At 34.1% G+C, this 24,718-nt stretch overlaps 1 protein-coding gene across 4 annotated transcripts in view; it reads left to right on the top strand.

Moving 5' to 3' along the window:
• Nsun2 (tRNA (cytosine(34)-C(5))-methyltransferase Nsun2) overlaps positions 1-24,718 on the top strand; it is a 272,640-nt gene that overhangs the window by 138,490 nt on the left and 109,432 nt on the right. For all 4 annotated transcript variants that reach the window (XM_090407903.1, XM_090407904.1, XM_090407905.1 and 1 more), the window contains 2 exons: positions 5,381-5,484; positions 23,875-23,905. In XM_090407903.1, coding sequence (XP_090264029.1) covers positions 5,381-5,484; positions 23,875-23,905 — 135 coding nt within the window. The remainder of the gene's footprint in view (positions 1-5,380; positions 5,485-23,874; positions 23,906-24,718) is intronic.

Raw genomic sequence — 24,718 nt, 5'->3', positions numbered from 1 at the left:
CTAGAAGAAGACCGAACATTCCATGGGATGAAGTAAGAATAAGATGACAGAATGAATATACTTCCAGAAATATGGTAATGTTAAAACCTTTTATAATTCTTTGTTAAGAAAGAGAGGAATATTGTAATATAGAAGAAAAGAGATGTTATGTTTCAGAACTCTATACTTGTAGGAAAAGGGCTTTAGTGAATATTGGATAACAGTGTTTTAAGTCTTAGGGCTATTTCTCAAGTAATTAATTGACTGAATTGTAGTTTGAATTGTTATGAGTAATGATCTATAAAGTTACCGATGTGATTGTCTTGAGAGTATGTGTAGACTAGCAAGGATATTTAGAAGATGCAAACAAAACTTTGTGCTGTGAAATTAACCTATGATTGGATATGTTGTGTGAATTACAGTTGCTATGTTTAACTTTTTAACTTAGGATACCTCCATTCCAATTGAGTATATTCTTGTAAATGTGTGATCTTAGGAATTTAATAAATGTATCTTGAATATCTTAACCTGTTTTTTGCCTTGAATTGAATGCAATGCACCACTTGCTAATATCTGAATCTGAGCAGGAAAGAATTATATCACAGAGACCACGACTGCAAACTAAAGTATTTTAAGAGAGATAGATAAAATTGAGATAAAGAATAATTAATAGATTGATTAGCTTAGTATATTTTCTGAATGTTACTCCTTGGTTAAGAGGAATTTCTAACCTAGGGATCTGGTTGGCGCAGCTTGTTCAAATAAATATTGCCAAAACCTGATTAGGAGGTAACTCCTGGGTCTAATCCTCAGCAATAATGGAGTTATTGCTGAGGATCGGACTCTATTCAGAAGTCTACCCTTTGTTAATTTGTTTAATACACTTAATCATTCTAAGAATCGGCCAATTGTGTGGATTGATTTAACTGTCGATAAGAGAGTACAGAGTCCCGATAGTCTCATGTGTATAGACCACAGAAATATATAGCTAAAGTAATAACACGATACAGTGAAAATCTAAGATAAGTGGTATAAGTAGGAGAACACAATAAAGTATAAATTAAGGAAATGTCACGACATAACAGTATAAAACCATGTTAATTGCCAATAGCAAATTATGGCATGATTTATTACTCAGACAGGTACTGAGTCACCATAGTATACTTGAAATGTATGTATACAAGTGTTACCCTTAATATTCTTGATGGATAATACTTACTGCATTAAAAGAGAATGATAATTTAATGTTAAAAAGATAACTCATACCGCATTAAAAGTGCAATCAGGTAAGTGAAAAGGAAGATAGTCCCCACTTCCTCCTTTACATTTGATAAATCTTTTGTACTCAAGTATTAGAATCTTCAAGATCTACCATGATCTCTGACCTGAACTCAAATTCCTAACCATATCCCAGTGGAGAAAGGCCAACCCTGTAAACTACAATGGCAACAAGACTCGGTCTTGTCTGATTTCTCGCCCTTACCTTCATTAATACTGAGATGTTCAAACACGATCAGATTTCTCTTCTTGGACTGACCTGCTCCTATGGTCTTTCCTAACACAACCACATTTCAACTATAGCTTCTGCAGCTGCCAAAAAACTCGGTGTACTTTTTTCTACAGCTGCTAACTCTATACTGTCCAGCCATGGAATACTGCTCCCATATTTGGGGTGGTGCACCAAAATCCTCTGTAAGAGAGCAATCCGGCTGATTAATGGTCCCCCTCTCGCAGACATTCAGCTTCTGCCTTGTGCCTATTTTACAGATACTTTCATGGATAGTGCTCTGCTGAATTAGCCACTATTATTCCTCTACTTTTTCCAAAATCATTAGAACAATAGCCAGCACTCACCAACACCCTTTTACACCCAACACCCAATCCGGCTGATTAATGGTCACCCTCTCACAGACATTCAGCTTCTGCCTTGTGCCTGTTTTACAGATACTTTCATGGATAGTGCTCTGCTGAATTAGCCACTATTATTCCTCTACTTTTTCCAAAATCATTAAAACAATAGCCAGCACTCACCAACACCCTTTTACAGTCCATTTTGAAACTCGCCAAACTAATTTCACTTCCTCCTCTTTCATTCCATCTACTTCTGTCTTTTGGAACAGTCTCCTGCATGCTGCCTTTCACAAAATGTGAAGATTCCTTCTTTCTTCTATTCCTCTTGCCCACACATGGTACTAATGTGCTGTTGGCTTTGTGACCTTTTGTGTGTGGATCAGATAAAAAAAAAACAAAACACGCACATTAGAACAATGCTAGTTCCAATCACGTTGGGCCTCCTATATAGCAAATTGGTGATGGTAGCATTTCAGTTCGCAATGGAGATTATTTGCAATCTAATGGTTTAGTTGGCATTTCATCCAAGCAGAAAAGTATTCCTTTGTGATAAGAATATTCTCTATAAAAACACTTCATTCCTTTGGTGACACAACACAGTAGTATACAAGTAACCCTCGTAAAATGCGGTACTTATACAATGCTGTTTCGATATAACACGGTCTAAAATTGCAGTAACCCTTGTTGAACGCTGAACTTATACAACACGGTTCCGATAAAAACACGGTCTACAAATTGTAGTAACCCTTTATCTTTTCATATGTTTTTCACCGCGCGACTTAAAAATCAAATTTTATCTTCGTTAAATTTGTGTCTGCTTGTATCCCGCATGTAATTATAAGTAATTATATTAGGGAAAATACCCTTTAGCACGCATTCAATTGTTTACCGTATAAAACGTTTATTGTTGAAAATTGTCCTCGTTTCTGCCAGGAAAGTGCATTAAAAATCATAAGTGTGTTCATCTCAAGCTGAGCACTTTATTTTCTGATGTGTTACATACAATATGTAATGCTTGCTTTTTTGTGTAAAAATTATTTTTATAGTAATGGCCACAAACTGCAATGAAAGGGAAAAACCAACATTGAAAACAAAATTAATTTCTCTCAAAGAAAAATATTCAAAATCTTGGATCGGTTGAAAAATGGAGAAAAACCAAGAGTTTTTGCAGGGACTTTGAATTTAAATGAATCAACAATTCGAACAATCAAACAAAATGAACATAAAATCTGAGAAAGTGTTTATTGCTGGGTCAACAATAAGTGCAAAGCGTGTTGCTCGTGTACACAATATTCTAATGGAAAAATGGAGAAATCTCTAATGATTTCGATAGAAGATTGCACCTCAAAAGAATATTCCTATGGATGGAAATCTTATTAAAGAAAAAACTCTCAAAGTTTATAAACATTTATAGTGCAGACCAGGTGTTCAATGCAGATGAATCCGGGTTATATTGGAAAAAAGTGCAAAAACGCACCTATATTTCGAAAAATGAAAGATCATCTCCTGAATTCAAAGTTTCCAAAGATAGAATTACTCTACTGTTTTATAGTAATGCATCAGGTGATTACATGACAAAACCAGTGTTTATTAACCAATCCTCAAATCCTCGTGCTATGAAAGATTAAAATATGCACTATTTTATTTTGCCTAAAACATTTATGCATTATGTGCAATGAAGTTTAAGTACAATTTGTAATTTTTATACTTTTATATTATGTATTTGTTTCATAGTTTGTTTTCTTAACTTACATGAATTACCTGAATTAAATAAAAAAATATTTTTTGTTGGATATGTTATTGTTGTTTATATAATTTAAAAAAAAAAAAAAACGATTTTGGAACATAACCCTACTTTTTTTATGTGATCTGAGACTCGCATAACACGATTTATATCACGCGGCATTTCTGCGGAACCTAACATCCGCGTTATACAAGTGTTACTTGTACATTAGAAGATGGGACTGACAGTTGACAAGGACAATCTTTGTTACATTTCACCTGCCCACACACATAACATACAATGACTCCAGATGGATGGAGTAATTATTCAAAATGACAATATGAAATATTGTGTACTGAAGTTATGGTCAGATATTTTTGCCAAAAAATGAACTCATTAGATTTTATGTTATCAAATGCATATACAGGTAACCCTCGTATAAAGCAAATGTTAGGTTTCATAGAAATGGCGCGTTATATAAATTGTGTTATGCTAGACTCAGATCACATAGAAAAAGTAGGGTTAGGTTCCGAAATCGTTTTTTTTTAAGATTATATAAACAATGACATATCCAACAAAAAAAAAAAATTTAATTCAAGTAATTCATGTAAGTTAAGAAAACATATAAACTATGAAAAAAATGCATAGTATAAAATTATAAAAAATTATGAATTGTACGTAAACTTCATTGCACATAATTCATAAGTGTTTTAGACAAAATAAAATAAAGTGTATTTTAATCGTCGTCACTTTCTTCAAAACTAACATTTCGTAGATGTTCTTTATTTATGAGTGGCCGGACATCGTCATCACTTGATATCTCTTGGACATCATTTGTATAATTCTCATCGCATATTTTGGGTAATTATCAAGAAGTCAATAATAAGACCTTGTTTAGCACTATGCTGCAATTTTTTATTAAGTTCATAATACGGAGCTAAACAAATATCCAATTGTCTCATGAATTTTCCGGAGTACTCCATTGAGGGATCATTATCCATAAAATAACTTTCTTGCTAAATTCAATCCTTCTGTTAATTTCTTTAACGTATTCATCGCAATCAGAATCTTTGGCAGAACCTTCCCCACCATTTGGTTCGACGTCATCTATTAATTGTACCAGTTCCTCCTCATTTAAATCTATTTCCTCATCAATTAATTCACTCATTTCATTTTCATCCATATCGCAAAAGCGCTCTAAGTGGCCATTATTATAAAAATACATTTTTTTACATAAAAAAAGCATTACATATTGTATGTAATTCACCAAAAAATAAAGTGCTCAGCTTGAGATTAACAATAATACACTTATGATTTTTAATGCACTTTCCTAGCAGAAAACGAAGACAATTTTCAACAATAAATATTTTATACGGCAAACAATTGACGTACATGTGCGCTAAAGGCTATTTCCCCTAATATAGATTCGCTACTTATAACTACAGGCACGATGGGGCAGACGCAAATTTAACGAAGATAAAACTTGATTTTTAAGTGATGCGGTGAAAAATATATGAAAAGATAAAGGATTACTACAATTTGTAGACTGTCTTATATCGAAACCGCGTTGTATAAGTATCGCGTTCAACAAGGGTTACTACAATTTGTAGACCGCGTTATATCGAAACCACGTTGTGTAAGTACCACGTTATACGAGGGTTACCTGTATTTTAGAATATTTTAAATGAGTATTAAATTAATATTGATGAAATTAATAATTTTCATATTAAAGATTTTAAATCAAAATAGTTTTTATGTTTTACTACATTTTGTTTAATGTATGCCATAAAATTTAGAAACTAAGAAATATCTTTTAATTTTTTTTAGTTTACGGATTTTTCCACATCATCAAGATACTGGAGGATTTTTTGTGGCAGTTCTGCAGTTGAAGAGCAAGTTACCATGGCAGTTACCTGATGCATTGCCATGTGGTAAGTTGTTCATGTGTGAACTCTATTCTGTTTTCTAGTTTTGCAGCTAGCAAATACATTAGAGTCAAAAATGTTGCGTGTGTGTGTGAGAGAGGAGAGAGAGATCAGTAACGACTATGTGAAGTATATTATATGTTATATACCTTTCATAAAGACTTCACACAGTATTTGTAGAAGCCATTGGTAAACTGGCCTGGTTGTCTCAGTGTTTAGTGTATCCACTCTCCAACCAAAAGACTGCAGATTCAAATCCTGAATCTGCAGTCTTTTGGTTGGAGAGTGGATACACTGAGACAACCAGGCCAGTTTACCAATGGCTTCTACAAATACTGTGTGAAGTCTTTATGAAAGGTATATAACATATAATATACTTCACATAGTCGTTACTGATCTCTCTCACACACACACGCAACATCTCCCATCTAAAGACAATCACAAACACTCATGCCATGGGCATGAGTGTTTGTGATTGTCTTTAGATGGGAGATGAATTTCATTGCCCAGTGTGAGGCCTTGGAAGCCTGAAAAAGTTTCATGTTTGGTCTCTAGAACAGGGTTTTCAGACTGTGCAAAAAATAAAGAAAAAATTTCAATATATATATATATAAAATTGATAAAAATAGAAAAAAAAAATACTTAGCTCAGCCATGAGACAGTACTATAAGTTTACAAATAACCTTTTGTGGGTGGGACTTGTTCAATAACTTGAACAACGTGCATCTCAATATAAAATTCACTCTTGAACTAGAACAGCACAAAATATTACCATTCCTTGATATCCTTGTCGAAGTAAACAAAGAGGAAAAAAGGTTATCCTTTTCTGATACAGAAAACCTACCACAACAGGAAGATTTTTAAATGCTGCTTCACACCACCATTCATTGCAAAAGACAGGCATAATTAAAACTTTACGAGACAGGGTATACAATATATCAAGCATGTCAATGAAAAAAGAATAAAGAACTGCACCACCTGAAAGAGAACCTTGCACTTAATGGTTTTTTGAACCCAAGACAATCAGAAATCATCTTAATACATCTCCTGCAACTCCCTTACTTAAACAAAATTTTAAGAATGCAATCACGCTGCCTTACATCAAGAATGTCACAAACAAAGTGGCTGCATTGCTTCACGAGTGCCATTTTAGAAACCATTGGTAAGCTGGTCTGGTTGTCTCAGCGGTCAGAGTATCCACTCTTGTGGATACTCTGACCACTGAGTATTCAATGCTCTTGTGGCATTTGTTATGTAAGCCAGACAGGAAGGTTGGGAAAGATCCACATGTCTGAACATGTAAAAGACATTGAAAAAAGAAGAGAGCATAAAATCACGTCTGGCATTCCACACAACCACTACTGGCTATCAAGTACTTTGGTAACAAACAAAAATACATTACATCATATATTGATTGTAACTGTTTTTCAAGAAAATTTAAAGAAGCCTTTCAAATGCTTAGGATCCCTACACAATGCAATAAAAATCAAGGCTTAATTTTATATCCAGTATGGTCTGCTTTCATCAAAAATTTAACTGCCACAGACCTAGGATATAACACGTGTGATACCACAGAACGTGGTAGCAAAAACTAGCAATGTTCCAACATGCATACAGAATACAAATGCATAATGAATTTGGCATTTGTATTCTGGTTTATCAATTATATGTTACAGTTGTAAAGTTATCAAAAACATCTATGTGTAATTAATTATTAACAGGCTTTTATTGTGTAAAACTTTTAGGTACCAGTATCCCTGATGATGTAACTCCATACAACTTATGAAACTTGTCAGGTTTTAATTGCTTATTTTTATTAAATTTTTTATTTACATGATAATGTGGTTTTAATACCGAAACCTTCCCATAGAACTGCTAAAGTGTTTTTAGAAACCCTAGAAACTTACATTTTAGCACTTTCTTTGTTTGTTTCTCTGTAGTTTAATATTACTTCTTTCTTCTTTTGCTTGAATAGCATCTTCTGATAGCCATTTTCATTTTTTTTTCTCTCTTTCTTGTTGCTTTAATTAGATTCTTCTGTTACTGAGATATTTTGTTTCTTCCCACAGTTCTTCCAACTCTCTTCCTGTCCTCTCCAAACTTTTAATTTCTTTATAACTTCTACTTTAAACGCTTCTTCATATGATTAAAATTAAATTTAATGAAGTCCTTTTGTTTCTTATTAGCCCTTAATTACAATTTATCTTTATCAACAGTTACAAACTTCATCAAAACAATTATTACAGTTACAGAAATGAACTAAAATACTACCTGATGCATTCCACAGTCTGCATCAAATAGCATTTTTGCTGCATTGATAGCACTATTCCACATTCTGTTTGAAACACTGTCATCTAATATCTGTATTCAGTGTTAGGTGAAGTGTTCGCAATAAAGAAAACTGTTCTCGACACTGACTCCAACTTCCTTTCTCCTGCTTCATTCCTCAATCCTAATCCAAATTTTCCACCGATGACTCATTCTTCTTTTGCTTTTGCATTCCATTCTCCTGATTTTAATAGAATTGCCTTATCAATACTATACACTACTTGTTGCAATATACTGTAAAATTCTTCTACCTCATCTTCATTTGCATCTGTAGCTGGTACAGACACCTCTAGGAGTGTGATATTCACTGGATATGCCTTTATTCTGATTTGGATTATTCTCTATGACACTGGGTTGTAAATCTAAAACATATTTTCCATATTTTCTTATAATTATGAATGCTGTTTCATTTCTTGTAAAATTTCATGTTCAGAATGATAAATCATGAAATCATCAATATCAAATGACCCATTCCTGTCCATCTAAGTTCACTAATTCCTAAAATCTTGAATTCTCATTTTTTTCTTTACTAGTTCCAGTTTTCCATGTACCTATTAAGTGTAAATTGGTAAAATAGGAGTATCTTCTGAAATTATCAGAAGTTGAGCTCTCCAAAGGCTTTGATCCCAGCATCATCATTGTTGTTAATTTCATTTGAAGTTCCCATTTGCTCTGCACCATTAACATCAAAAATTTTAAATCAGAGTATTTTTTTTTTTTTTTTTTTAATGGACAAAGACTTTCAGACACAAAATGAGAACTCTTACAATTAAACTTCAAATTAAAGAACTACTTTTTATTGTGCCATATTTCCTTAATTTACAGTTATAAGAGAACACTATGAATTTACGCCAGCTGTCCATCATTTGGTCTCTGTCCGTTTAGGAAACTGACTAATGCAGACTATGCTTATCACTTGTTTCTTCCTTCTTTGTAATTGGTGGTGAGCAATTAAGAAGTATTCCCAGTAATATTCCCAAAAAAAAAAGAAACTACAATCTCTAGCTCTTTAAGGACATCAACATATTATTTTGCTGCTGACACCCCTCCCCCACTGTTTATTAGCTTTAGGGCTTGTGGCCTTATATGTCAAAATAACATACATTATATATATATATATATATATATATATATATATGCTTATACTTGATAAGAAATTATATTTTTGTTTTGGGTAATGACCCTTCCCTTAATCTATAGCAATATACATATCTGAAAGAAAAAGTGCTTTGCATTTTGGGATACTAAGGCACTTGATTTGAAGTCAACAGCCTCTATACAAAAGTGGACTAGTTGGGAAAGAATATAGAAAAGTTGGTGTTTCTAACCACATTCCATTTCTCTCCTTCCTCTGGTTTATTCTTACATATCTGCTTGGATACTGGAGGATGTACTGGGATTTAGATGTATTATATCTTTCTACATTAGTCATAACTATGATGTTATCAGGTTGGCTGGAGCAGCACCCCTAATTAAATATGGAAGCACTGTTCTCATCATGAAACCAGGCAAACAGTAAAATCTTTGGTACTGGAACAACCTCAAACTCAGAATTTAAGATAGGCACCATCAGTGTGAACACTATGAATTTATAATAGATTTAGCTGGTAAAGGAATTACAGAAATAGTATGTTAATATAATTGTTATTAATGAAGCAAAGAGACAAATAGTACAATACTTCTAAATAATAACTATAAGACAGGGGTTCCCAACCTTTTTGTTTCCTAGAGCACATTCTAAAATACCAGTAGGGCGACGGGCGCCATCTATTTTTTCAGCCAAATTTTTTGAATTGTTTTGTTAAATGAATACATACAAAGTTTACATTATAATCAAATGTTTTATTACTTAAAAGTTTACATTATATAAAAATGTAAATATATATATGTAAGTTAGTGTGATCTTTGGTATTGCATTTCATTGGACAGTGCTTCATAATTAGGAGAATATGATGATATTCCAGTTCTTAAACTGGAATGAACAACTTCGAATGCGTGTCTACTTTACATTGTATGCATTTAATACTCATCATGTGTCATTAATGCATGCATCTTATAGCATGCCATGAATTGTTGCGTGATTATTTCAAACTATACGGCACACGGTTGAACAGCGACGGGCACACACAAATTGGTCGACGGGCGCCATGGTGCCCACGGGCATAGGGTTGGGAACCCCTGCTATAAGATGTTATATTTGGGTAGCAGTGATCAGGATAAAGAATGTGATATTTTGCAACTGTAAGGGCTTAGATAAACTTCCTTGAAGATGGGCTGTTTCAAGTGAAATGATATGGATAAGTTTCAAAATGGGAAAATGAGACAAAAAAAATTATTTGTTAATGACAAATATTTTTTAGCTGTTGGAGAGGGAAGCAGATATAAAGGAATAATTATAATACTGGATAAAAACTCTCATAAAATATTTTATTAGCATAGAATTTTTGCCTAAGTGTCATAGGCATAGTCAATAGTAAAGAACATATAGCGGATTGAACATTAACAGACAATTCTAAAAAGTGCCACCTAAGTAGCTAATGTAAGATAACTAAAAAGATCAATAAATTTCCTAACTTATTTAAAAAAAAAAAAAAACTATATGAAAGAAGGAACTCAAGGTCAAAGTGTTGAATTTGCTCATAGAAGATTTGCTCAACAGAAGGGGTCTGTTAAGAATATTGCTATTTTACCACCAGTTGGTAACAGCAATCATGGCATGCTTTCTTGGGAAGTATCTAATTGTATTGATGCTCCAATTAGAACAGGTTACGTGTTGAACTACAAAGCTAGAAATTATGATCAACTTAGAATACTATCTTTAATGTATCAATTACTGAGTGGAAAAAATGTCAGCAATGCATTGGGAATTTTTGAAAAAGTGCATAAATGAGGCAAATAAGAATAAATAGGTTGGGAGTGAAATGGATGTGCAACCTTATTAAGCAAGAGATTCACAAGAAGAACATGATGTGGAACAAATATCGTGAGAATAAGAGTGAGAGGAGTTATGAAAAATATATATAAAGCTCAGGCCAGAAAAGTAATGAGTATTGTGTGCGGAAAGCTAAATCAGAGTTTAAAAAGAAATTAGCCATGCAATCTAAAGGCAATCCAAAAGTGTCTTGTGGCATAACGATAAAAGAATTTTATCGTTATGCCACAAGCAAAGGAAAGAATGAATGTGAAAGAATAACTTTATTGAATGCAGATGGTACTCTAATGTCGGAAGCTAATGAGATTGTTCAATTAATTAGTGCTCACTTTGCTAAGCTTTATAAACCAGGTGTATGTAACATGGTGCACAGTGATACTGCTGCACTGGATGAAGAGTTAGAGGTTTATGAAAATGAGGTTGAAGAGCTGTTGCATAACCTGGATAAGAATTTGTCAACAGGGACAGATGGAATATCAGCCTGTTCGTTAAAGGAATATTCAGTTGAATTGGCTAGGCGTTTCACATGTTTGTATAATTTGAGTCTCAGCTCAGGAATGATACCATAAGAATGGAAGGAATGTATGATAGTTCCATTGTACAAGGGTGGTGCAAAAACTGATGTGTCTAACTACTGACTTATCAGTATCTCGTGTGGTAGTGAAGATTTTAGAGAAGTTGGTAAGAACTCACATACAGAAATGAGTAGACAAACAAACTATACTCTGCAAGGAGCAGCATGGGTTTACTAAAGGAAGGTCATGTTTTAGCAATTTGCTCATATTTTATAACAGCGTTATGGCTGAGTTGGATAAAGGGAATGGATACACTGTGATAATATTGGATTTTTTTATATATACGTAGACTTTTATATATACTTTTATATAGACGTAGACCGTCAGTTCTGTTTAAGCAATGGTCTCTGTCATCCCATTTTGGGTGATAGTACTTTTTAAATCATTTAATCTTTCCTAACTTTATTTTGTCTAAATATACATAGTTTTTTTAATAAGTTAGGAAATTTACTGACCTTTTTAGTTATCTTACATTAACTAATTAGGTGGTGCTTTCTGGAGTTGTCTGTTAATGTTCAATTGCCATGATCTGTTCTTATACTACTGATGATACCTATAATACATAGGCAAAAATTCCACACTAATAAAATATTCTACGTGAGTTTTTATCTGATAATATTTTAAATATGCCTACTCACAGTATTTCATTATTGAAACAGATATAAAGGAAGAGGAAAAGATTATTCTTGTTAGAACCTAAACAGCTGTAAAATATGAGTTATGCCATCATATTTCTGATATGTATTCTCAAGGGTGTACAGGATACTATGGTAATACAACATTTCAGAAAGGTTACATTATTAGAATTGTTTTGGAGAAGATTTGCAGAGCAGAGCAAAGCTAATAATAATTGGTATCTTCTGATTTCCTATTCAGAATAAACTAGTTATTACTATCACATTGCACCTGAATTCTCATGGAGAGAATGCATAAGAAATAAGTAAAGTATTGATTGTATTATTGTCAGTAGTAATATCTTAAGAGTGGTTCAGGATATACAAGTATATGGGCAATTTGAAATAGGAAGTAATTACCATTTAATTTTCAGCAGGATAAAAATGACATTGAAAAGAAAAATGCACCAATGTCTTAAAAAGTTGTAGACTCAGATATACAGATGTTGTTGCAGAAAAAAGTGAAAGAGTTTAAAAACAAGAAGCAAACCTTAATTTGCTACTTGTTTTTAAACTTTAATTCTTGTTTTTAAATTCTAAGATTTATTGAACAAGTTTAAAAATGGAGGGAATCTAACTCTGATAGGAATCAGAAAGTTAAAGATAAGGCATCTTCTGGATTCCTATAAGTACTTTGAAAAATTATTAAATGAAATAATCCTTTGTTGGCCTGATTGCTGAGTGGTTAGTGTATATGCTCTCCAACCAACAGACTGTGGCTTCAAATTCTGCTATAGGCCCATATGAATATTTGTGATTGTCTTTAGGTAGGAGATGAATTTCATTGCCATGTGAGACCACCACTCCTGCTTATTGAAGGCCTGAAGGGGCTTGTAAATGTTCCATGTTCGATTTCAAGAGCAGGGTTGCTGGACTATATAAAAACTAAATTTAAATTAAACTAAATAAATAAAACTTTTTATTTCTTTATTTTACTTTACTTTAATTTTAAGTTATTTTTATATTAACTTGCAAAGTATACATAACACATACATACATACATACATACACAGAAATACAAAGTTTATTTTTGTGTTGTTGAAGGTTCTGGCTCTTCTGAAATTCTTGATTTTTTAGTGATGAAGTCGTCTAGTGTCATTTGTCGTTTTCTTTTTCTCTCATTAAGCAATTGTTGGTAGCAAGAGAGTGCATCCAAAATGCTCATCTTGCTTTTGTACTTCTTTCAAAATCTGGATCATTTGCTACAAATTGATCAACGATTTTGGTATCGTAACCAAATTTTTACTGAGGAAATCTGTAGCAAGTTCTTTGGGTTCTTCATTTTCAGTATCACTATCTTCAGGTTCTGCATGAATCCCTTGTTCTGCCTGTTCTTGAAGGTCGTCGTTGGTAAGGCTCTCACCAGAAACCTACAGCAACTCCTCGATATACTGTTCATCTACATCTTCTAATCCTGCTGTATTGACTAAGTTGACAATTTGATCATCAATGGACTCTTCTTCTTTCCAATGTTGCCTATGGCATCCATGATGTTTTATTTCTTCCAAAATTGCATAATTAACTATCAGTTGATTATCATAATTGATTAGCGCTTTTGGTTCAGTTTTTTAATTTCACACTAGAACTTTAGATGGACAAAAATGTGTGGTAAATCAATTTTGAAAAATGTCTATAGTGATCCAAGATTTCCTATTAAATTCCCAAATCAAGTTCTTTGATTTGGGAATTTAATAGGAAACAGAGCCATGAAAGGAATTTTAAAATTCCTTTCATGGCTCTTGGTGTTTTGGAATGATACACAAGCAACGGTTTTAATTCAAAATCACCATTGCCGTTACTATCCAGAAAAAGGGTTAAACAGTCTTTTGAATCCTGCTTTGAATTCTGGTGCTTGCTTTTGTTCGTGCAGTATAAATGTGCACTTTGGCATTCTCTTCCAGAAAAGTCCTGTTTCATCAACATTAAAAACTAGCTCTTGAGGATAATTTTTTCTTTCAATTATGGCTCTTAAAATTGATGGAAAGGCTGAAGTAGCTTCAGTATCTGCAGTTGCCGATTCTCCAGTGATTCAAATGTTGTGGAGGTTTCTTCCTTTTTTAAATCTGTCGAACCAACCTCTGCTAGTTGCAAAGTTTTTGCTCATATCCTCTCTTTGTTTTTGAATATGATTAAAAATATTTCTGGCCTTTTCCATGATTATTGCCTGACTTGTTGCATTCGGTTTCATCATCAACCCAAATGGAAAGATGTTCTCCATTTCCTCTAAAACATTGCTTCTAGATCAGGTTACCTTTGATACAGAAGACATTGTGGTTACTAAACACTTAATTTTGGCTTTGTTTTTTAAAATCATTCATATAGAGTAGACAAATTTAAAGGCAGCTCCAATGTCAACTTGAAATTAGCTTTTTCTAATTGCCTCAGCACCTGCATTTTAATTTCAAGCGAAATGCTTTTTCGTATCAATTTTGTTTTATCATCTTTACACTCACTCATTTTGAATAATTTAACAAATGATAGTAATGATTAATTTTTAATGAACAAATAGAATTTTTGTTGATTTCCTTGGTCAATGACATCGATGATTAGAACGTACAAATAACGTTTTACGCAGCACTTCAAATCGTATTGATAGCATGGACACTGTTTCACTACTAACGAACAACTACAAGATGTATGGAGAAAACAAATGCACTGGACAAACATAGATTTAGGGCTTAGGGAAATTACAGCACTATGACGAATCATCACCTTTCCCTGATTGGTTCAGGTTTGGGAATAATACGAATATACGAATGAAAGAAAATACAGTGATAAATTGAATCAGCATAAATTTAGTGCTTTTTTAGGCTTCGAATAGAACCACGTTATATTGAATCATGGAACATTTAGCGCTTTTTTTTTTAGGGTTCGGAAAAAACCTGATTCGGAAATTTGATCTCTATCAAAATGCTACTCTGATTCGGAAATCAGAGTATCATTTTGATAGAGATTTGATAAAATCGATAAAAATAGAAAACAAACAAAAATCCTGAGCCCATCCATGGTACAAATGTACTATAAGTTTGAAAATAACCTTTCATGGGTGAGAGCTGCATTAAAAAATCCAGGATGAACACACCTTGCCTGTGTGTGTATATATATAGACACACACTCAAGGTGCATTCATCCTGGATTTTATAATATATATATATCAGGTGCTTATGTGATAAACAGAGTTCTTTCATATGAAATGGAGATGAGCAGCTGTAGGAAGAAAATTGGTATTAAACTTCATATTAAAATCTGGAATTGTTAAACTCGGCTATTTACTTTATGCAAATGATGTTATACTCATAATTAAATGGAGTATAAGTTTTCATGACTCCTCAACTAAAGTGAATAATTGCTGTAACATGACAGTATTGGAGACATGACAAATAACAGGTTAATTTAAAAGAAAATTATTGATAGGAATCTAGTAATAATGTAAACTTCATTATTGCTGTCAAAATATCTTATGAATCCCCTTAGTGTAAACTGGTTTGTTATGTGGGGAAAAAAAAAATTTTAAAAAATGAAATGGTAATGTTTATTATAAGCAGTACTATGGGGATTTAACTTTAGTCAGGAATTTTTTTTAGTGCATTATTTGTTATAATCATGCTTGTTATAGTGTACATCCATATACTGTGAACAGGTATTTTCCATAACATATGATAGCAAATGATGGGAATTATTAGCAAATGGAATTGTAATTCTATTAAGAAAAGGTTGGAATCTTCACCCCCCCCCCTCAAAAAAAAAAAATAAAATAAAAGATTAAAAAAATCTCACCATGAACATCATCATCATCCTCATCAAATTCCTGCTATGTACCTTCAAGGGGTGTACAGGATATGACAGTACTACATGAAAAAATTACATCATTACTAACTTCCTATATACAATTTTCCTCCAAATCAGTCTGTTACTTGTCAAGACTCCAACATTATCAGATCTTATATTTCTATCGTCTAAGGCACTTTGTACCGTATCAATCCACCTATATCTTGGTCTTCCTCTGGGTCGTTTTGCTGCCAACCTGGCAGAGAACACTTGTTTTGCTAATCTTTCCTCTCCCATTCTATTTAAGTGACCATACCACCTGAGATTAACTCTGCTAATGCATTCCTGGATGCTGACAATGTCAAGTTCTTTCCTAATATCCTCATTTTTAATATGATATTGCCATTGATGCCATCTGTTCACGCCTCTAATCTTTCTCAGGACTCTCATATCTGCGGTCTCTAGTCTTTGGTCAAGTGTTTTACTTCTGACCCAGCTCTCAGATCCATAAGTTAAAACTGGTTTGAACACTGTCTTGTATACAGCTAAATTAGTGTTCCGACTAATTTCTCTCTTATTCCATATGAATTTATTCAGTTGACTTCCCACCATACCAGCTTTGCTGATTCTGTTGTCTATTTCTATATTTAATTTACCATCTTCAGTAAAAATTGTGTCTAAGTAGCTGAAATGTTTTACTTGTTCCACAGGTTCTCCATTCACAACACAGTTGACATTTTCAATGATTCTGCCTATTTTCATTGTCTTTGTCTTTTTATTGCTGACCTTCATACCATATCTATTACAACGGCTATTCAATTTAGTCAGAGAATCTTGCAGACTTGTAGCGGATTTATTTAGAAGTATAACATCATCCGCATAAAGCAAAGAGCTGACATTAACATCTCCAATTTTGATATCATGCCTAATACCACTTTCCTTCATAATGTGATCCATATAGATAATGAATAACAGAGGGGATAATGTGCATCCTTGTCTCACACCAGATTTAACATTAAACCATCTTCCTGTACTTCCTTCAATTCTAACTGCTGACTTACAACTCAAATAAAGACTAAGTATTGCTTGATATAATGCCCCATTGACACCATATAACTGCAGCGTATTGAATAGCTTCTCTCTTGGCACCTTGTCATATGCCTTTTTCAAATCGACAAAACTTAAATACAGATCTTTGTTATATTCCAATGCTTTCTCGACTATTTGTCGTAAAGTGAAGATCTGATCCTGACAGCCTCTATTTGGCCTAAATCCAGCTTGTTCTTCACCAAGCTTTTCTTCCACAATTCTTCTCAACCGTTTCTCAAGTATACTGGCATAGATCTTTCCAGGAACACTCATTGGGAAATACCTCTATAATTCTCACATTCAGTTTTATTTCCCTTTTTATATATGGGTACTATGAGAGCTCTACTCCAATCATCGGGAATTTGTCCCTCTGTCCAGGCTTTCTGAACTATGCAGTGCAGCCGCTGTAAGACTTTTATACCACCATACTTCAGCATTTCTGGTCGAATATCATCTACTCCTGCTGCCTTTCCACATTTTAAGCCTTTGATGGCTTTTTCTACTTCAAGTATTGATATGTATTCCTGACTGCATGGCTGGTCAGTGTTTTTTTATCACTGTGCTGTCATCACTGCTTGTTTCATTTAGCAGTTTTTCAAAGCAATTACTCCATACTTCAAGGATATCTTTTTCTCCTGTTTTCATGTCACCTTTATCATCTCTAACTCCTTTTACAGCACTCTTTCCTCCATTCTTAAGCTTCTTCAACAACCTCCAGAATATTTTGCCACCTTCTTGATATTTATTTTCTATATTCTTGCCAAAGTCCTCCCATGACTTTTGTTTAGCTAGTTTTACACACTGTTTAGCTTTCTTACATTTATCTCTGTATTCTGTAAGAGTAAAAGCTGACTTATTTGCCAGGAACTTTTGATATGCTTTCTTCTTTTCCTTCACTGCCTCTTTAACTTCCTGTGTCCACCAGGGCGTTCTGATTTTTTTATCCTTGCACACAACCTCACCACATGCCTCTCTGGCAGAACCAATCAATGTTTTCTTCAGAGTTTGCCACTGAATCTCCAAGGTTTGATTCCTGTTCTCAAACTCTTTCATTTTCTTTTCAATAATCTTTCTATATTTTAGTCTACAGTTCACATCTGAGAGCTGCTCAAATTTTATTCGCTTTAAAACTTTCTTACATGTTATTCTTTTCAATATGAAATTCAATTTTATTCTGCTCAAGACTAAATAGTGATCACTTCCAATTTCAAATCCTCTGTACACTCTGGTGTCCTGCACCAGGGAGAAGACATCACTATCAACAATAACATAGTCAATGAGACTTTTCTTATTCCTAGCCTGTTCTCTCCATGTGAATTTGTGCACATTTTTATGTTGGAACATGGTGTTAGTAATAACCAGTCCATGTCCTGAGCAGAAATCCAACAGATATTTGCCATTATTATTAGCTTTGCTCTTTTCTCCAAATTTTCTCAAAATATTTTTGTATGTCTCGCAATCATTTCCTACTCTGCTATTTAGATCCCCAACAAGGACCAACTTTTCCTTTTTCATTGTGTCAGTTGCTTTTTCTAGAGCGTCAAAAAATTCCTCCGCTTCTACCTTAGTAGAACCTTCTGTGGGACCATAGGCACAAATAAGTCTCATTGTCCAGTTCCCCATTCTCATATTTGCCCACATTACTCTACTGAGACTGACTGCCATTCAAGAAGATTAGCCTCGTATTTTGTGTTGAATACTATGGCTACTCCTTCTTTTCCTTGATTGTCATTGCCTGAATATAACATTTTGTATTTATTGCTTAGAAAGATCCCACCAGTTTTGGTCTTTTTTGTTTCAGTCACCCCTATTATGTCGATCTGGTACTTATCTAATTCCTCAGCTAGCTCCATTTCTTTGCCATTCAGGCTTCTTACGTTGATAGTACCAATCTTTAACTCTGGTGATGTTGAGTTGGGGTTTGTTTTCAGATTTGTTCCAGTAGCTGACTTTTCGCTGTTCGCCCTGGTTCTCTGGCGAAAACAACGGGGGCCTTGTTTAACCGGGCGACGCCCCAGCCGGCATGAAATTATTATCTCAATAAATTTAAATACTCCTTCCACTAGCAAAAAAGATTATCACCTTAAAGGTTAAAAAATAATCTTATGGGGTGCTTAAGGATCAAAGCTGTATAACTGAGAGAGGAGACCTCCACACAGCCTGTAAAGGAATGCAGAGAACTGACCAGGGCTTCTGACCTAATGTCCAATCCTCACCTTCTTGAGGTGCACCCTGTTAGGTATCTACCTGAATACTGAACGGACAAGGATGGGCTGGCGATTTGGGATTTAGCCGACCAAATTGTATTCTTATTGGCTTAAACCAAAATATAAAATGATGTTACAACATGACACAATTTCATGCCGACTAGGGCATTGCCCAGTTAAACAAGCCCCTCCCCCCATTTTTTTTGCCAGGGAACTAGGACAAACAGTGAAAACTCAGCTACTGGAACAAATCCTAACACACACACACACACACACCCCAACTCAACATCTCCAGAGTTCAAGATCGGTACTATCAACCAAAATAGCCTGAATGGCAAAGAAATGGAGCTAGCTGAGGAATTGGATAAGTACCAGATCAAAATAATAGGGGTGACTGAAACAAAAAAGATAAAAACTGGTGAGATCTTTCTGAGCAATAAATACAAAATGTTATATTCATACAAAGAAAAAAAGGAGTCGCTATAGTATTCAACACTAAATATGAGGCTAATCTTCTTGAATGGCAGGCAATCTCAAGAAGAGTGATGTGGGCAAATATCAGAATGAGGAACTAGACAATGAGACTTATTTGTGCCTGTGGTCCCACAGAAGGTTCTGTTAAGGTAGAAGTGGAGGAATTTTGGGGGGGCTGAAGAGAAATCAACCAACACAGTGAAAAGGAAATGTTGGTCCTTGTTGGGGATCTAAATAGTAGAGTAGGAAATGATTGTCAGACATACCAAAATATTTTGGGAAAATTTGGAGAAAAGAGCGAAGCTAATAATAATGGCAAGTACCTGTTGGATTTCTTCTCAGGACATAGACTGGTGATTACTAATACAATGTTCCAACATAAAAATGGCACAAATTCACATGGAGAGAAGAGGCAAGGAATAAGACTATATTATTGTTGATAGTGATGTTTTCTCCCTGATGCAGGACACTAGATTGTACAGAGGATTTGAAATTAGAGGTGATCACCATTTAGTCTTGAGTAGGATACAATTTAATTTCATAGTAAAGAGGAATATGTAAGAAAGTTTTGAAGACATGTGGTGAGGTTGTCTGTAAGGATAGAAAAATCAGAACTCCATGGTGTACACAGGAAGTTAAAGAGAAGTGAAGGAAAAGAAGAAAGCATATCAAAAGTTTGTGACGAGTAATTCAGCTTGTGCTCTCAGAGAATACGGAGAAAAGAGCAAAGCTAATAATAATGGCAAATATCTGTTGGATTTCTGCTCAGGATATGGACTGGTTATTACTAATATAATATTCCAACATAAAAATGTGCACAAATTCACATGGAGAGAAGAGGCAAGGAATAAGAAAAGTCTCATTGACTATATTATTGTTGATAGTGATGTTTTCTCCCTGATGCAGGACACCAGACTCTACAGAGGATTTGAAATTGGAAGTGATCACCATTTGTGATCACTTCCAGTTTGTGATAATCTTGAGCAGGATAAAATTTAATTTCATATTGAAAAGAAGAACATGTAAGAAAGTTTTAAAGCGTATAAAAGTTAAGCGGTTCTCAGATTTAAACTGTAGACTAAAATCTTCTTCTTTTTCTCCTGTAGTCCTAAATGGACCGTTTGGTCATTCATGGCTGGTAGGTGATAGTCTTGGTTAGCCTCCTCCAGTCATCTCGGTCTCTTGTTCCTGATGTCAGTTGAAAAAGGGAGGAATTTGTCCATTTTTTGACATTATCAGTCCATTTTAATCGAGGTCGGCCCCTAACCCTTGGTCCCGGAACGATTCCTTCTAGTGCTTGCTTTGGAATGGCATTAGCCCTCTCCACATATCCAAACCATTTCATCTGTCTTCTTCTGATGACTGTCAGAATATTTTCCCTTTTTCTCCCATCTATTGAATCAATCAGTTTTCGGACGTTTCCATTGGTTTCGTGAGCGGTATAGGGGATTCTCAAAAGTCTTCTGTAAGTTTTCATTTCAAAAGACAGGAGTCTCCTCTCATCTTCCTTCAATAAGTCCAGGCCTCACAACCATACAAGAGGACAGAATTCACCAAGGTGTCAATTAGTCTTAGTCTGGTTGTGATTGCTATTCTGTTATCTCCCGACAATAGTTTTAACTTTTGTAGGGCTACGGTTGCCTTAGCAATTTGGTATTTAATGTCGGTTTTTGAACAACCATCTTGACTCAACGTGCTTCCTAGCTAAGTGAACTTGTTTACATTCTCAATTTGTTTATTGCCAATTTGTATCTTTAAGAATTTAATGTTTGATTCTGAGGTTATCATTGTTTTTGTTTTTTGTAGATTTATATATAATCCATATTTTTTTAATGTTCTGAAAACGCGGCTGGTTATCGCTTGTAAATCTTCTTCACTTCCTGCCAGAAGATCGATATCATCTGCAAAACGTAAGTTATTTATTCTTAGTCCGCCAACTGCTATTCCAGTGTCATATTCATAAAGAGCTTCATCTATGACATATTGCAGAAGACAATTAAAAAGAAGAGGGGGGGCAAGATGCATTCCTGTCTTACCCCCTTTCTGCTCGGAATGATTCACTGCTGTAATTTTTAATTTCATTTCTCATATCAGACTAAAATACGCAAACATTATTCAAGAAAAAATGAAAGAGTTTCAGAACAGGAACCAAACCTTGGAGATTCATTGTGAGCCCTGAAGAAAACACTGAATGATTCAGCCAGAGAGGCATGTGGTGAGGTTGTCTGTAAGGATAGAAAAATCAGAACTCCATGGTGAACACAGGAAGTTAAAGAGGCAGTGAAGGAAAAGAAGAAAGCACATCAAAAGTTTGTGCCAAGTAAGTCATCTTGTGCTCTCAGAGAATACAGAGACAAATATCAGAAAGATAAAAACTGTATAAAAACTAGCTAAAAAAAAAAAGTCATGGGAAAACTTTGGTAAGAACATAGAAAATAAATATCAGGAATGGGGCAAGACATTCCCAAGGCTGTTGAAAAAGCTGAGAAATGTAGGTAAAAGGATTTAGAGATGATAAAGGAGACATGAAAACTGGAGAAAAAGATATCCTTCATGTATGGAGTGATTACTTTGAAAAATTGTTAAATGAAACAATCAGTGATGGAACTGTGGTAAAAAACACTCCACAGGCATGCAATCATACTTGAAGTAGAAAAAGCCATCCAAGTCTGAAATGTGGAATGACAGCTGGAGTAGATGCTATTTAACCAGAAATGCTCAACTATGGAGGTATAAAAGTCTTATTCCAGTGGCTGCACTGCATAGTTCTGAGGGTCTGGACAGGGAAATGAATTCCAGATGTTTGTAGTAGAGCTCTCATAGTACCCATATATAAAAAGGGAAATGAAACTGAATGTAAGAATTACAGAGGTATTTCCCTACTGAGTGTTCCTGGTAAGATTTGTGCAAGTATACTTGAGAAACGGTTAAGAAGGATTGTGGAAGGGAAGCTTGGTGAAGAACAAGCTGGATTCAGGCCAAATAGAGGCTGTCAGGATCAGATTTTCACTTTGTGACAAATAGTTGAGAAATCAATAGAATATAACAAAGATCTGTATTTAAGTTTTGTAGATCTGGAAAAGGCATATGACAAGGTGCCAAGAGAGAAGCTATTCAAAATGTTATAAGTCAACAGTTACAATTGAAGGAAGTACAGGAAGATGGTTTAATGTTAAATCTGGTGTCAGACAAGGATGTACATTATCCCCTCTGTTATTCATTATTTATATGGATCACATTATGAAGGAAAGTGGTATTAAACCTGATATCAAAATTGGAGATGTTAATATCAGCTTTTTGCTTTATGTGGATGATGTTATATTTCTAACTAAATCTGCTACAAGTCTACAAGATTCCCTGACTAAATTGAATAACTCTTGTAATAGATATGGTATGAAGGTCAGTAATAACAAGACAAAGACAACGAAAATAGGCAGAATCATTGAAAATATCAACTGCATTGTGAATGGAGAAGTTATAGAACAGGTAAAACATTTCAGCTACTTGGGCAAGATTTTTAGTGAAGATGGTAAATTAAAAATGGAAATAGACAACAGAATCGACAAAGCTGCTATGGTAAGAAGTCATCTGAATAAATTTATATGGAATAAGAGAGAAATTAGTCAAAACACTAAATTAAATGTATACAATACAGTGTTCAAATCAATTTTAACTTATTGATCTGAGAGCTGGGTCAGAAGTAAATCCTGCTAACACATTCTGAACTTGACATTGTCAGCATCCAGAATGTGTTAGCAGGACTAATCTGAGGTGCTATGGTCGTTTAAACAGAATGGGAGAGCAAAGATTAGCAAAACAGGTGTTCTCTGGCAGGTTGGCAGGAAAAAAGATCCAGAGGAAGACCAAGATATAGGTGGATTAATATGGTAAAAAAGTGCCTTAGAAGATAGAAATATAAGATCTGATAATTTTGGGGATCTTGATAGGTAACAGACTGATTTGGAGGAAAATTGTTGATAGGAAGTTAATAATGACGTAAATTTTCATGTAGTACTATCACATACTGTATACCCCTTGAGGTACATGGCATGTAATTTGATGATGTGTTAAAAATAATTGACATTTTGAGCTGTCAGCTAGTCTGCAATTAATCACATGCTACTGAATGTGAACTGAACTTGAAATTGTCGTAACTTATAGCTGAAAGGTAATTTATTTTGACGAAAAAATGTATAATTTACTGTAGTTGGTGAATTAATAAATGACATATATGATAATATATAAATTTGATTGTTGATTTATGTTTTGCTAACTTCATGAGTAGGATTTTAGATTTAGAATTAAAACTTTGAATTCTTTAAATTTAATTATTATTTTTTAAATTGTAGTAGATGGAGATAAAGAAGATGACAGCAAAAGGTATTTTATAATTCATTACTTCATTAATTTTGTGGAAATTTCACGTTATTATAAGTTTTTGGTATAGTTATGTACTCAATGTTGAAAAAATAAGTTATAACTATCTCTGATTTCTACTTTATAATATATTATCGTGATCATTTATTATAAATTGTCAAAATAACCGTAGCATTCATTTTGGAAATTATGCTAAACTTTTGGCTTATATTTTTATTAAGTGGACATTCTTATTGGGTACAAAAAATCATCATGGTAGGTCCACGCTAGTCGTTATTTACACCGTGCTTATCATACTTCATCTTATATTCATTCATTACTCTTCAAGCCAATTCCAGGATTGACTCCTTGTTCTCTCCATTTCTGCCGTGTATGGAAAATTTCTTTTGCAGCTGCTCTGTAAAATTCCTCTAGTAACTTGTTTTGTTTCTACTATAGCCTATCAACTAAACTTTGCAACCAGCAACCCTCAAGTATCCTCCTCAGTGGTATGTGATTATTTTGATCACTCATACCTCTGAATTCTTTCTGCTGTTTTCTGAAGAAACATGGGCAATCAGATATCCGTGTGCATATCAGTATGTAATTATATCAGTGTTTTATGAAGTAGGGTAATAGTTCCCTTCTTGTCATTGTGTTTATTAACATTCATGCCATGCTTTGAGCTGTTTTGTCCACTTTTGTAATATGTCCTGAAATTCAGCTTCCTATCCACCATCACTCTCATATCCCTAACCTATTCATTTTCTTGTGGTACAGTTCTTTCAGTATAATATGCAGCCTGTAATCTTTTCATTCCAAAGAACAGTTGACTCT

The sequence above is a fragment of the Typopeltis vanoorti genome, chromosome 18 (genome assembly GCF_054136105.1).
Source record: "Typopeltis vanoorti isolate ZY-2024b chromosome 18, IOZ_Tvanoo_1.0, whole genome shotgun sequence".
NCBI lineage: Eukaryota > Metazoa > Arthropoda > Arachnida > Uropygi > Thelyphonidae > Typopeltis > Typopeltis vanoorti.
Note: the sequence above shows the minus strand (reverse complement) of the source record. Positions and strands in the feature narration are given on the sequence as shown.